At 38.2% G+C, this 13778-nt stretch overlaps 1 protein-coding gene across 8 annotated transcripts in view; it reads left to right on the top strand.

Annotated features, from left to right (window-relative positions):
- Positions 1-13778, top strand: part of TENM3 (teneurin transmembrane protein 3) — a 654366-nt gene that overhangs the window by 574099 nt on the left and 66489 nt on the right. For all 8 annotated transcript variants that reach the window (XM_088832605.1, XM_055416368.2, XM_055416366.2 and 5 more), the window contains 4 exons: positions 1664-1880; positions 2892-3011; positions 3849-4110; positions 11052-11319. In XM_088832605.1, the coding sequence (XP_088688731.1) occupies positions 1664-1880; positions 2892-3011; positions 3849-4110; positions 11052-11319 (867 nt within the window). The remainder of the gene's footprint in view (positions 1-1663; positions 1881-2891; positions 3012-3848; positions 4111-11051; positions 11320-13778) is intronic.

The raw sequence follows: 13778 nt of genomic DNA, 5'->3' as shown, positions 1-13778 counted from the left end.
TCTAAAGGAGATCAATCCTGGATGTTCATTGGAGGGACTGATGCTAAAGCTGAAACTGCAATACTTTGGCCACCTCATGCGACGAGTTGACTCACTGGAAAAGACTCTGATGCTGGGAAAGGTTGGGGGTGGGAGGAGAAGGGGACGACGGAGAATGAGATGGCTGGATGGCATCACCGACTCTGTGGACATGAGTTTGAGTGTACTCCGGGAGTTGGTGATGGACAGGGAGGCCTGGCGTGCTGTGATTCATGGGGTCGCGGAGAGTCGGACACGACTGAGCGACTGAACTGAACTGAACTGAACAGTTTATTGTGATCGACACAGTCAAAAGCTTTGGCATAGTCAATGAAGCAGAAATAGATGCTCTTCTAGAACTCTCTTGCTTTCTCCATGATCTAGCGGATGTTGGCAATTTGATCTCTGGTGCCTCTGCCTTTTCTAAAACCTGCTTGAACATCTGGGAGTTCACGGTTTACATACTGCTGAAGCCTGGCTTGGAGAATTTTGAGCATGACTTTACTAGCGTGTGAGATGAGTGCAATTGTGCGGTAGTTTGAGCATTCTTTGGCATTGCCTTTCTTTGGGATTGGAATGAAGACTGACCTCTTCCAGTCCTGTGGCCACTGCTGAGTTTTCCAAATCTGCTGGCATATTGAGTGCAGCACTTTCACAGCATCATCTTTCAAGACTTGAAATAGCTCAACTGGAATTCCATCACCTCCACTAGCTTTGTTAGTAGTGATGCTTTCTAAGGCCCACTTGACTTCACATTCCAAGATGTCTGGCTCTAGGTCAGTGATCACGTTATCGTGACTATCTTGCTCGTGAAGATCTTTTCCTGCCACCTCTTCTTAATATCTTCTGCTTCTGTTAGGTCCATACCATTTCTGTCCTTCATCGAGCCCATCTTTGCATGAAATGTTCCCTTGGAATCTCTAATTTTCTTGAAGAGGTCTCTTGTTTTTCCTATTCTGTTGTTTTCCTCTATTTCTTTGCATTGATCACTGACGAAGTCTTTCTTATCTCCCTTTGCTATTCTTTGGAACTCTGCATTCAGATGCTTATATCTTTCCTTTTCTCCTTTGCTTTTCGCCTCTCTTCTTTTCACAGCTATTTGTAAGGCCTCCTCAGACAGCCTTAGTGGCCCCTTAAAACAATTACAATAGTGACACCAGAGTTCACTAATCACCATCACAAATATAATAATAATGCAAAAGTGGACTATCACAGGAATTACCAGAGTGTAACAGAGACACAAAGTGAGCAGATGCTGTTTGAAGAAATGGCACCAATAGACTTGCTCCATGCAGTGTTGCCACAGACCTCTGATTTGTTAAAAAAGAAAAAGCTCAACATCTGCAAAGGGCAATAAAATGAGATCTGCCTGTAATACATTGTTCTAAACAGTCATTTCTTATTTTTTATTCAGAACCAACATTATATAATTCTTTTCAGTCATCTCCAATGCAAACATTTACTGTCTGTGAAAGCAACTGCAGCTATTGTATTTGATTTCAAAAAGGATGCCAGAAATTACTGTTTGATAGGAGGAACAAATCATTGGATGTGAAAAAAAAATAGCCAGCCAACAAACAAAACTTATTCTGCATCATGGCTGAAAAAGAGGAATTTTCTCACTGGTTTACATCTCTCTCTACAGATGGACTCGTTGACTGCATGGATCCTGATTGCTGTTTACAGAGTTCCTGCCAAAATCAGCCTTACTGTCGTGGACTGCCCGACCCCCAGGATATCATTAGCCAAAGCTTACAGTCACCATCTCAGCAAGCTGCCAAATCCTTCTACGACCGCATCAGTTTTCTCATAGGATCTGATAGCACCCATGTCATACCTGGAGAAAGTCCTTTCAATAAGAGGTTAATACACTTTTCCTTACATAGATTTTTAATGATATTATCAACAGTTATAAGCCCTTAATATGAAATGCTGATGACTGCAAATTTGAGGAAAGTGCCTTTTTTAAAATGTAGTTTTTCATTGTTCGGCACATCCTTCACCAAACTTCATGTTTCAAGCATTTTTGACACAGTTCACATACTTTGTCAATTTCAGTACCGGAAGCATAACAGGACATCCCATTAAGGAGTCAATAAATCCTCATTTAACTGGTTGATTTTCTTAGCACAGTTGGAAGTGTTTCAAAAGAAGCAATGAAAAGACCCCAAAAGGCAAACGAGAAGTGCACTTTTTTTTTAAGCTGAGCTCACTAAATAATATAAATTATGAATTAATGTAATGGAACTGCTAACAGCATGGCAGTGAGATTGCATGAGCTGTTGGCCTGGTGCTTTGCAAAGCAGTAATGATTTGAAAATAAACCAGTAAGTGAAAGCAGGTGTCTTGTGTCTCACTGAGCAAAAGAAGATGATTTACACCAGAACTCCTGGGTCTGCAGCAATTTAACAGCATTAATGCAGTTAGACCCAGCAGTTGATTAAAAGTTGTTGCACAAATGTTCCTCATTGCCCCCTTAAATCTTGTACTTCTCGGTCCCTGTGGGTTTCCGGATTGCCTTGGAATTAATTGGAAAGTATACTTTCCTTCATGCAAGCACCAGATATATGACTTAAGAAAAAACGCACAGTTTATAATTTATAAAATTCATCTCTAAATTATTGGTCTTGATAACTCTCCAAAACCCAGATTGCAATGAATTAAAGCCCAGGGTAAACACCAGGTATTTCAAGAATGTGGATTGCAGTGAATTATAAGGAACACTGTCTTGGGAGTGTTTCCAGTCTGGTTTTTGTGAATACAAGTGCCTTATGATACTGTTATTTTATTCTTAGGTTGAATTATCTCCACATCATGATAATGTTTGTCTGAGGAGATAAATGTTCAGTCTAATTCTTCTACTTTTCTCACAGCCTAGCGTCCGTCATCAGAGGCCAAGTACTCACTGCTGATGGAACTCCACTTATTGGAGTAAATGTCTCATTTTTCCATTACCCAGAGTACGGATATACTATTACCCGCCAGGACGGAATGTAAGTTAGTTCCAGCACCCTATCTTTCCTCAAAGTATTTTAAGTATAAAAACTAGGCTTTTTTTTTTAATTACCAGGCATGATGCCTTGCTGTCCCTTTTAGTTTGAAAACGCAACAACTCTTAGACCAGAGATCTGTGACAGTACATGGTGGCACAAATTTTAATTTATATATTCATGTAGGTTTTTAAAAGTTGATCTCATTTTCTAAGGCATAATAAGAGTATTATGGTTTTATAGGAGAATGTTCTTTCTTTGTCTCAGAAGATTCATTTTGAAAAAAAATTTTTTTAATATTTGGTCACACCCCACAGCACATGGGACCTTTGTTCCCAGACCAGGGATTGAACAAGTGCCCCCCTGCATTGGAAGGCGAGTCTTAACCACTGGACCGCCAGGGAAGCCCCATGTTGAAATATTTGAGAGTAAAACTTTGTAATATCTACAACCTAAGTTCAGATGGTTCTAGAGAAGGAGTGGATAGATAAAGCAAGCTTGTAGAAATGTTAATAAGTTAGTAAATCTAGGTTAAGGATACAGGCATGAGTTGGAGTAAACTCTGAGAATTGGTGATGGACAAGGGGGCCTGGCGTGCTGCAGTCGGTGGGGTTGCAAAGAGTCGGACACGACTGAGTAACTGAACTGAACGGAACTGAACTGAAGGATATATGGATGTTCATTGTATAATTCTTTTAATATTCTCATAGACTTTAAACTATTTCATCTAAAAGTTGGGAGAAAAAGGTCTTTCTTGTAGAGCACACTGATTTAAGGAGGCGAGTGTCGAGAGTTATACAGGATCGAGGTAACTCGCTCAGTGTGTCTTGGTTTTCCTAGGTTTGACCTGGTGGCGAACGGCGGAGCTTCTCTGACGCTGGTGTTTGAGCGAGCCCCATTCCTCACGCAGTATCACACTGTGTGGATTCCGTGGAATGTCTTTTATGTGATGGATACGCTCGTCATGAAGAAAGAAGAAAACGACATTCCCAGCTGTGATCTGAGTGGCTTCGTGAGGCCCAATCCTATCATCGTGTCGTCGCCTTTATCCACCTTTTTCCGATCATCTCCTGAAGACAGTCCCATTATTCCCGAGACACAGGTAGACCATTCTAGCCGGCAGTGCTTTGCAGTAAACCATTTTCAGATCACGTGGTTTCCAAGGAATTGTTTTAAAGGATTGCAGAATTCCAATGCTACCCTAAGTAATTCTCTGGAATGACATGTAGAATGTGGGGTGTGTATGTGTGTGTGTAGTAAATAAGAGTTATTATATTAGGATATCTATTTCTTAAAGATCTATTCAAAATACTTCTTCTTCAAGATATATCTGTGTCTGTTTATTAGCTGTAGCCAGATGGGAAAACAGCTTTAAGTGCAACAGCTAGTAATGTCTTTGCTCATTGATTGATTCATTGGAAAAGGCTTTTAGTGCCTGCACATATCTGACCTCCTAACTGACTTTATACCAAGTGCTGCTGTATGCGGTCATTACTCTCAGTGTTTTACTGTTTAATTATTATTGTAAGCAGAAGATACATTAGAACAGATGAATCTCCATAAAAAAAAGTTCATTAATTTTCTCACAATATTTTTAAAACATGGTATCATGCCTTAAACCCTAATAATATAGGGTTAATGATGTAGTTCATAAAGCCGTATTTTTCACAGGGAAAAAATTATATAAGTTTTAAAAGATAACCATGTTTTCACTGTTCATTTTTGTCTGCTGAAATATCAGGGGATTGTTTTCCTTCCTGTATGTTTCCAATTAGAAATAACTTTCAGATCTTAAAGGCAGGACATTAAATACAGCAATGATGGACTTCATATGTAAACAGCTGAATAAAAACATGTGGTCTTTAAAGTACAACTGCACTGAACAGCTTGGCCGCACTTATTCTTCAAATATTTATTGAAATACCTGTTCTGCACCAGGCGCTCTTATAAAGAAACAAAGTGGTACACCAGTCAGATGGACCTGCTTCCAAGAAGTTTGCCAGTTTACACGGAGAGACTGAAAACAAATAGATGTCAAGTTGTGAATAAGACTTAATTAAAATAATAAAGCAATTTTATTTACCTTCTCAAAGAACCAGCTTTTGGCTTTGTTGATTTTTGCTGTGGTCTCTTTTGTTCCTTTTGCATTTATCTCTGCCCAATTTTTTAAAATCTCTTTCCTTCTACTGACCCTGGGGTTCTTCATTTCTTCCTTTTCTAGTTGCTTTAGGTGTAGAGTTAGGTTATTTAGTTGGCTTTTTTCTTGTTTCTTGAGGTATGCCTGTATTGCTATGAACCTTCCCCTTAGCACTGCTTTTACAGTGTCCCAGAGGTTTTGGGTTATTGTGTTTTCATTTTCATTCATTTCTATGCATATTTTGATTTCTTTTTTGATTTCTTCAATGATTTGTTCATTATTCAGCAGCGTGTTGTTCAGTCTCCATATTTTGGTATTTTTAATAGGTTTTCTCCTGTAATTGAGATCCAGTCTTACTGCATTGTGGTCAGAAAAGATGCTTGGAATGATTTCAATTTTTTTGAATTTACCAAGGCTAGATTTATGGCCCAGGATGTGATCTATCCTGGAGAAGGTTCCATGTGCACTTGAGAAGAAGGTGAAATTCATTCTTTTGGGGTGAAATGTGCTATAGATCTCTATTAGGTCTAACTGGTCTATTGTATCATTTAACTTGTGTGTTTCCTTGTTAATTTTCTGTTTAGTTGATCTATCCATAGGTGTGAGTGGGGTTTTAAAGTCTCCCACTATTATTGTGTTATTGTTGATTTCCCCTTTCATACTTGTTAGTATTAGTCTCACATATTGTGGTGCTCCTATGTTGGGTGCATATATATTTATAATTGTTATATCTTCTTCTTGGATTGAGCCTTTGATCATTATGTAGTGTCCTTCATTGTCTCTTTTCACAGCCTTTGTCTTAAAGTCTATTTTATCTGATATGAGTATTGCTACTCCTGCTTTCTTTTGGTCTCTATTTGTGTGGAATATCTTTTTCCAGCCCTTCACTTTCAGTCTGTATGTGTCCCTCGTTTTGAGGTGGGTCTCTTGTAGCCAACATATATGGGGGTCTTGTTTTTGTATCCATTCAGCCAGCCTTTGTCTTTTGGTTGGGGCGTTCAACCCATTTACGTTTAATCATTGATAAGTATGATCCTGTTGCCATTTTATTTATTGTTTTGGGTTCTAGTTTATACACTTATTCTGTGTTTCTGTCTAGAGAAGATCCTTTAGCATTTGTTGGAGAGCTGGTTTGGTGATGCTGAATTCTCTCAGCTTTTGCCTGTCTGTAAAGCTTTTGATTTCTCCTTCATACTTGAATGAGTTCCTTGCTGGGTACAATAATCTGGGCTGTAGATTATTTTCTTTCATCACTTTAAGTATGCCCTGCCATTCCCTCCTGGCCTGAAGAGTTTCTATTGAAAGGTCAGCTGTTATCCTTATGGGGATCCCCTTGTGTGCTATTTGTTGTTTTTCCCTTGCTGCTTTTAATATTTGTTCTTTGTGTTTCATCTTTGTTAATTTGATTAATATGCATCTTGGGGTATTTCACCTTGGGTTTATCCTGTTTGGGACTCTCTGGGATTCTTGGACTTGGGTGATTATTTCCTTCCCCATTTTAGGGAAATTTTCAACTATTATCTCCTCAAGTATTTTCTCATTGACAAACCACTAGCCAGACTCATCAAGAAACAAAGGGAGAAAAACCAAATCAATAAAACTAGAAATGAAAAGGGAGAGATCATAACAGACAATACAGAAATACAAAGGATCATAAGAGACTATTATCAGCAATTTTATGCCAATAAAATGGACAACTTGCAAGAAATGGACAAATTCTTAGAAAAGTACAACTTTCCAAAACTGAACCAGGAAGGTATAGAAAATCTTAACAAACCCATCACAAGCATGGAAATTGAAACTGTAATCAGAAATCTTCCAGCAAACAAAAGCCCAGGTCCAGATGGCTTCACAGCTGAATTCTACCAAATATTTAGACAAGAGCTAACACCTATCTTACTCAAACTCTTCCAGAAAATTGCAGAGGAAGGTAAACTTCCTAACTCATTTTATGAGGCCACCATCACCCTAATCCCAAAACCTGACAAAGATGCCACAAAAAAAGAGAACTACAGGCCAATATCACTGATGAACATAGATGCAAAAATCCTTAACAAAATTCTAGCAATCAGAATCCAACAACACATTAAAAAGATCATACATCATGACCAAGTGGGCTTTATCCCAGGAATGCAAGGAGTCTTCAATATCCGCAAATCAATCAATGTAATACACCATATTAACAAATTGAAAAATAAAAACCATATGATTATTTCAATAGATGCAGAGAAAGCCTTTGACAAAATTCAACATCCATTTATGATCAAAACCCTCCAGAAGGCGGGAATAGAAGGAACATTCCTCAACGTAATAAAAGCTATATATGACAAACCCACAGCAAACATTATCCTCAATGGTGAAAAATTGAAAGCATTTCCCCTAAAGTCAGGAACAAGACAAGTGTGCCCACTCTCACCATTACTATTCAACATAGTTTTGGAAGTTTTGGCCACAGCAATCAGAGCAGAAAAAGACGTAAAAGGAATTCAAATAGGAAAAGAAGAAGTAAAACTCTCACTGTTTGCAGATGACATGATCCTCTACACAGAAAACCCTAAAGACTCTACCAGAAAATTACTAGAGCTAATCAATGAATATAGTAAAGTTGCAGGATATAAAATCAACACACAGAAATCCCTTGCATTCCTATACACTAATAATGAGAAAATAGAGAAATTAAGGAAACAATTCCATTCACTGTTGCAACGAAAAGAATAAAATACTTAGGAATATATCTACCTAAAGAAACAAAAGACCTATATGTAGAAAACTATAAAACATTGGTGAAAGAAATCAGAGAGGACACTAATAGATGGAGAAACATACCATGTTCATGGATTGGAAGAATAAATATTGTGAAAATGAATATATTACCTAAAGTAATTTATACGTTCAATGCAACTCCTATCAAGCTACCAACGGTGTTTTTCACAGAGCTAGAACAAATAATTTCACAATTTGTATGGAAATACAAAAAGCCTCGCATCGCCAAAGCAATCTTGAGAAAGAAGAATGGAACTGGGGGAATCAACCTGCCGGACTTCAGGCCCTACTACAAAGCCACAGTCATCAAGTCAGTATGGTACTGGCATAAAGACAGAAATATAGATCAATGGAACAAAATAGAAAGTCCAGAGATAAATCCATGCAAAAAAATAAATAAAATAATAAAGCAGGGTAAAATGGATGGAATTGCAGTTTTATATAGCATGGTCCCAGAAGATCTCTTTGATAAGATTACATTTCAGCGGAAACTTTGAGAAGAGAAAGAATAAACCTGGAAAATAGAAGGTCGTTCCAAGCAGAGCAAAGAGCAAGTTCAAAAGCTCCAAGGGAAGAACAGGCTTCCCTAGTGGCTCAGTGGTAAAGAATCCGCCTGCAGTGCAGGAGACACAGGTTCGATCCCTGGGCTGGAAATATCCAATATCAGAGGAAATGCCAAGCCACTTTAGTATTCTTGCCTGGGAAATCCCATGGACAGAGTAGCCTAGTGGGCTTTGTAGTCCATGGGGTCCAGAAAGAGTCAGACACAGTTTAGCAACTGAACAAACAGAAGGGGAAGAACAAGAACTGGACCTGTTCACAGAACAGCAGAGAAGCTGGCAGGTGTGGCTGAAATGAAGGAGATAATGTTACAGATCACTGAAGACCAATGCAAGGATGAGGACTTTTCCTGTGATCATTGAGTAATTAGAAGCTGTGAGAGGATTTTAGGCAGACCAAGTACAGTTTCTTATTTGCTTCTTTAAAAGATCACTGCAGTTGCTGTGCTGAGAATATTCTATTTAGGGCAAAGGTTGAAACAGAGAGACCAGTCAGGAGGCAGTCTCAGTAGAAGGAGAAATGATGGTATCTTGGATAAAGGTGACTGGGGGTAAGAAGGGGTAAGAAGCATACAGTCAGCTTAATGGTTGGTTTTTCCACTCTGGCTTGATTTGCTTTTCCGCTAGTGTAAAATAGTACGGTCAAATTAAATTACCTAGGAGAAGCACGTTTTAATGAGTTAAATTACAGATTATTCCAGTGAAGTAAGCTAATGATGACAAAGAAATCAGTTATTAAAACTAGGAATAACTTGATATTTTGAAATAGAGATATAACTCCTGGAAGATCACAGTATATATTCATGAAGGTATCTATACGAAACCTATCAAATTTATGTGACATTATTTTGAAAATAAAGAAGAAATAAATGATATGCTTTAAGTTATAATCACTTACATTTTCAGGGTCATCCAAGTCACAAAATCTGTTTTTCAAACTAAGCCACCATTGTTTCACCCCCAATGATACGGAACAGTGAGTTCTGTTCAGATGATTCACCCTGAACCCAAGGGTCCTACTTGTTATTAACATTTGTATGACAGACATACATCATTCCTGTTTCATGTGAGAGGAGTTGGGAGGAAGAGAAACACTACTGAACACTGAATCGCTATTTTAAGATTTTTCCAACACGAAAAGGTAGTCCTTTAAGTCTGAGTAACGAATATTCCTAGGACAATCTGAGGAAACCTTTGAGAATGCTATTTAATTCTTAGCAAAGAAGGTGATCAGCTCCTGGGGTGGATTCTTAAGCGTAGATAGCCTTGTACATTACACCAGAAATAGTAAGCCCAAGTGAAAGTGAAAGCATTAGTCTCTCAGTCGTGTCCGACTCTGCGACCCTGTGGACTGTGCCCCACCAACTCCTCTGTCCATGGGATTTTCCAGGCAAGAATGCTAGAGTGGATAGCCATTCCCTTCTCCAGGGGATCTTCCCAACCCAGGAATCAAACCCGGGTCTCCTGCACTGTAGGTGGATTCTTTACCATCTGAGCCACCAGGGAAGCCTGAGCTTGAGAAGAGCTATTATTATTAACCAAACTAATAGGAGCACTATTAGCAAGTAGAATCTGAATTATTTGGATTTATTTTATATACAACATAACACAGATTTTTTTTCAAAATATTGAAATCCTGTTTCTGCATAATGTATTTTGCATATGTTAGGATAAATTTAATGGCATCAATTGAGCAAGTCACACTGATGGGTACATTGTGGGGTTAGGAATATGATTTTTAAAATTTGTGACATAATTTTTATGCAGGTAGTTAAAATTTGTGACAGATAATTTTTATGCAGGTAATTATATTAACTCTTTTCACTCATTTCAATTCAAACAGTGTGTGTCGAGCGTCTTTTGCATACATTCAACAACACATTAATTGTTCTCTGGGGGGAAATTTATGCAACTTGAAAATATTAGTTCATGTACCATCATATCAAAAATCAGCGACGAGTCCAAGCTCAATGTTTAACTAATTATGGGAGTGTGCTGTTGTTATATTACCTTCCAACGTGAATATGAAATTTGCCACAGTTTAACCCAAGTGAATTGGTCTGTTTTGTTACCATTCCTGTCTTTCTAGACTGTGACCAGTCAGCTGATGAGGCCGTAGATGTAGGTTTAACCCCTAAATGAGCCAGCTGGCGTGGGCCAGATCTTTGGCCTGGGCCATATTTCTGTGCTGAGCGAACCATCTTACAAACGTCTGCTCTAATTCTCCAGGGCAACGGGGGTGAAAGATGGGTTAGTGAGAATCCACTGTGACTATAAACTAACAAGTCAGTGCATGTCAGCCTGATGGAGCAGTCACAAAATTTCCTGTATTAGAAGTAACACCTGAACTGTGATTAATGCAAGATAAATGACAGGAAGCTTTTAGGAGGAGAAAAACTGAGCTGGCAGCAGCGTTATTTTTAATTATTGAATAAGATAACATCTCAAATGCGTTTTTGTGGATAGTGACTCTTTAGGATCTTATCTTATTGTTCATTACTTTGCTGCATTCTTTTAAACGTATTTTACCTAACAGTTGCACATGATCCCTGTTTGAAACTTCTGCTTTCTTTTTAAACCTAGGTCCTCCACGAAGAAACCACAATTCCAGGAACAGACTTGAAACTTTCCTACCTGAGTTCCAGAGCTGCCGGGTATAAGTCAGTACTTAAGATCACCATGACCCAGTCTGTTATCCCATTTAATTTAATGAAGGTGCATCTGATGGTGGCTGTTGTAGGAAGACTCTTTCAAAAGTGGTTTCCTGCATCACCGAACTTGGCCTATACTTTTATATGGGATAAAACAGATGCATATAATCAAAAGGTCTATGGTCTGTCTGAAGCTGTTGGTAAGTCCCTTATAAATGTATTACATTCTGCACCAAAAGCACTGTCTTGAACTCAGAATTAACATGAAATTCATTACAATCCAAGGAAATCCGTGGATAAGCAGAGAGGATGTCAATAAGGTTGCCTAGAAAGGTTGGAAATGGTTGGTTTAGATCTACCATAGGAAAAAGGAATGTATTCCATATGATGAAAGGGAATGTGAAATTTCAGGTTTTCATATCTTTTTTTCATGTTTTTTTTCCTCATCATGTCCCCTCCTTTTTTTCATTTTCTTGTTTCCTTTATAATTTTATCTCAATTTTCATTAACCTTTTTTACATTTTCAGTATCTAACAACATGTAGTTTCAAGTCATAATGATATTTTAACATGACACCAGACAACATTTGTGTCCAAAAATTATTTCAGCTCTTCTGACTGGAAGGACTAGTCACTTCAGCAGAATGATATTCATAAACCGTCAAACCATTTGTTTCACTGCATAATGGGACAGTGCAATCAGAGTTTGATCTGTTGAGATATGCATACTGTGGCTCCAGGCCAAACTAAAGGAAAACATGTTACCTGAGAATACAGTAGGCATTTTATCCTGAAATTAATATGTAATTTGAACTGGAGTTTGTTCAGATCAGATAATTGCCTCTTTTCCCTTCACTTTGTTCTAAATTTTTTTTTTCTTTTTTTTTTTCCCTTGGGGAGCCCCCAACCACATCAGATTCGTTTCACATATGATAATATACATGTTTCAATCCATTCTCCCCAAATTATCCCACCCTCGCCCTCTCCCACAGAGTCCAAAAGACTGCTCCACACATCCAAGTCTCTGCTGTTTTTTTTTTTTTATTGGAGGCTAATTATTTTACAATATTATATTGGTTGGTTTTGCCATACATTGACATGAATCTGCCCCGGGTGTACATGAGTTCCCCTTCCTGAACCCCCCTCCCACCTCCCTTCTCCCCTTATCCTCCCTCTGGGTCATCCCTGCATACCAGCCCCGAGCATCCTGTAACATGCATCGACCCTGAACTGGTGATTTGTTTCACATATGATAATATATATGTTTCAATGCCATTCTCCCAGATCATCCCACCCTCACCCTCTCCCACAGAGTCCCAAACACTGTTCTATACATCTGTGTCTCTTTTGCTGTCTCGTATACAGGGTTATCATTTGCATCTTTCTATATTCCATATATATGCATTAGTATACTGTATTGGTGTTTTTCTTTCTGGCTTACTTCACTCTGTATAATAGGCTCCAGTTTCATCCACCTCATTAGAACTGATTCAAATGCATTCTTTTAAATGGCTGAGTAATACTCCATTGTGTATATGTACCAAAGCTTTCTTATCCATTCGTCTGCAGATGGACATCTAGGTTGCTTCCATGTCCTGGCTATTATAAACAGTGCTGCAATGAACATTGGAGTACATGTGTCTCTTTCAATTCTGGTTTCCTCGGTGTGTATGCCCAGGAGTGCGATTGCTGGATCATATGGCAGTTCTATTTCCAGTTTTTTGAGGAATCTCCACACTGTTCTCCATAGTGGCTGTACTAGTTTGCATTCCCACCAACAGTGTAAGAGGGTTCCCTTTTCTCCACACCCTCTCCAGCATTTATTGCATGTAGACTTTTGGATAGCAGCCATTCTGACTGGTGTGAAATGGTATCTCATTGTGGTTTTGATTTGCATTTCTCTGATTATGAGGGATGTTGAGCATTTTTTCATGTGTTTGTTAGCCATCTTTATGTCCTCTTTGGAGAAATGTCTGTTTAGTTCTTTGGCCCATTTTTTTATTGGGTCGTTTATTTTTCTGGAATTGAGCTGCAGGAGCTGCTTGTATATTTTGGAGATTAGTCCTTTATCAGTTGCTTCATTTGCTATTATTTTCTCCCATTCTGAAGGCTGTCTTTTCACCTTGCTTATAAATTCCTTGTTCTAAATTTTAAAATCCATGTTTCATTGTGAACTCTGAAGTTTTCCTTTTGAGACTTGTTCCTGTTAATCTGCTGCTAGTTTTATTGTTTATTCCTGATAAGAGCATGTGAATATAATGTTGTAACCTGGCTATCTTTGTTTGCTCTATTAAACCTTGCTTAGCATAAATATTTTCCATAACTTAGTACTCTTGGAGTCTAAGCATCTCTAATTATTCAAATAGTAAATAGTACTTTTTGTTGTTATTGTCTGATCACCATTTGGAGCTGATTTATCCGATCTAACTAATGACTTCCCCAGTTGCTCAACCTGAGCTTCATTTTGTACTATGGACCCTTTGTGAAAAAGTGGTGTAGGGAAAAATACTAGTTTTCTATTAAGTCAATACAAAATAATATTTGGAGATCATTTTTTTTTGAAAACTACCTTTTATATGATCAAATCTTTTCATATAAAAAATAGACTGTGTTCACAAATAAGTGGAAATATGGTCTCAGAGCACATCTGTGAAAAAAAC

The sequence above is a fragment of the Moschus berezovskii genome, chromosome 26 (genome assembly GCF_049115385.1).
Source record: "Moschus berezovskii isolate FMDL1 chromosome 26, NW_MosBer_1.0, whole genome shotgun sequence".
Taxonomy (NCBI): domain Eukaryota; kingdom Metazoa; phylum Chordata; class Mammalia; order Artiodactyla; family Moschidae; genus Moschus; species Moschus berezovskii.
Note: the sequence above shows the minus strand (reverse complement) of the source record. Positions and strands in the feature narration are given on the sequence as shown.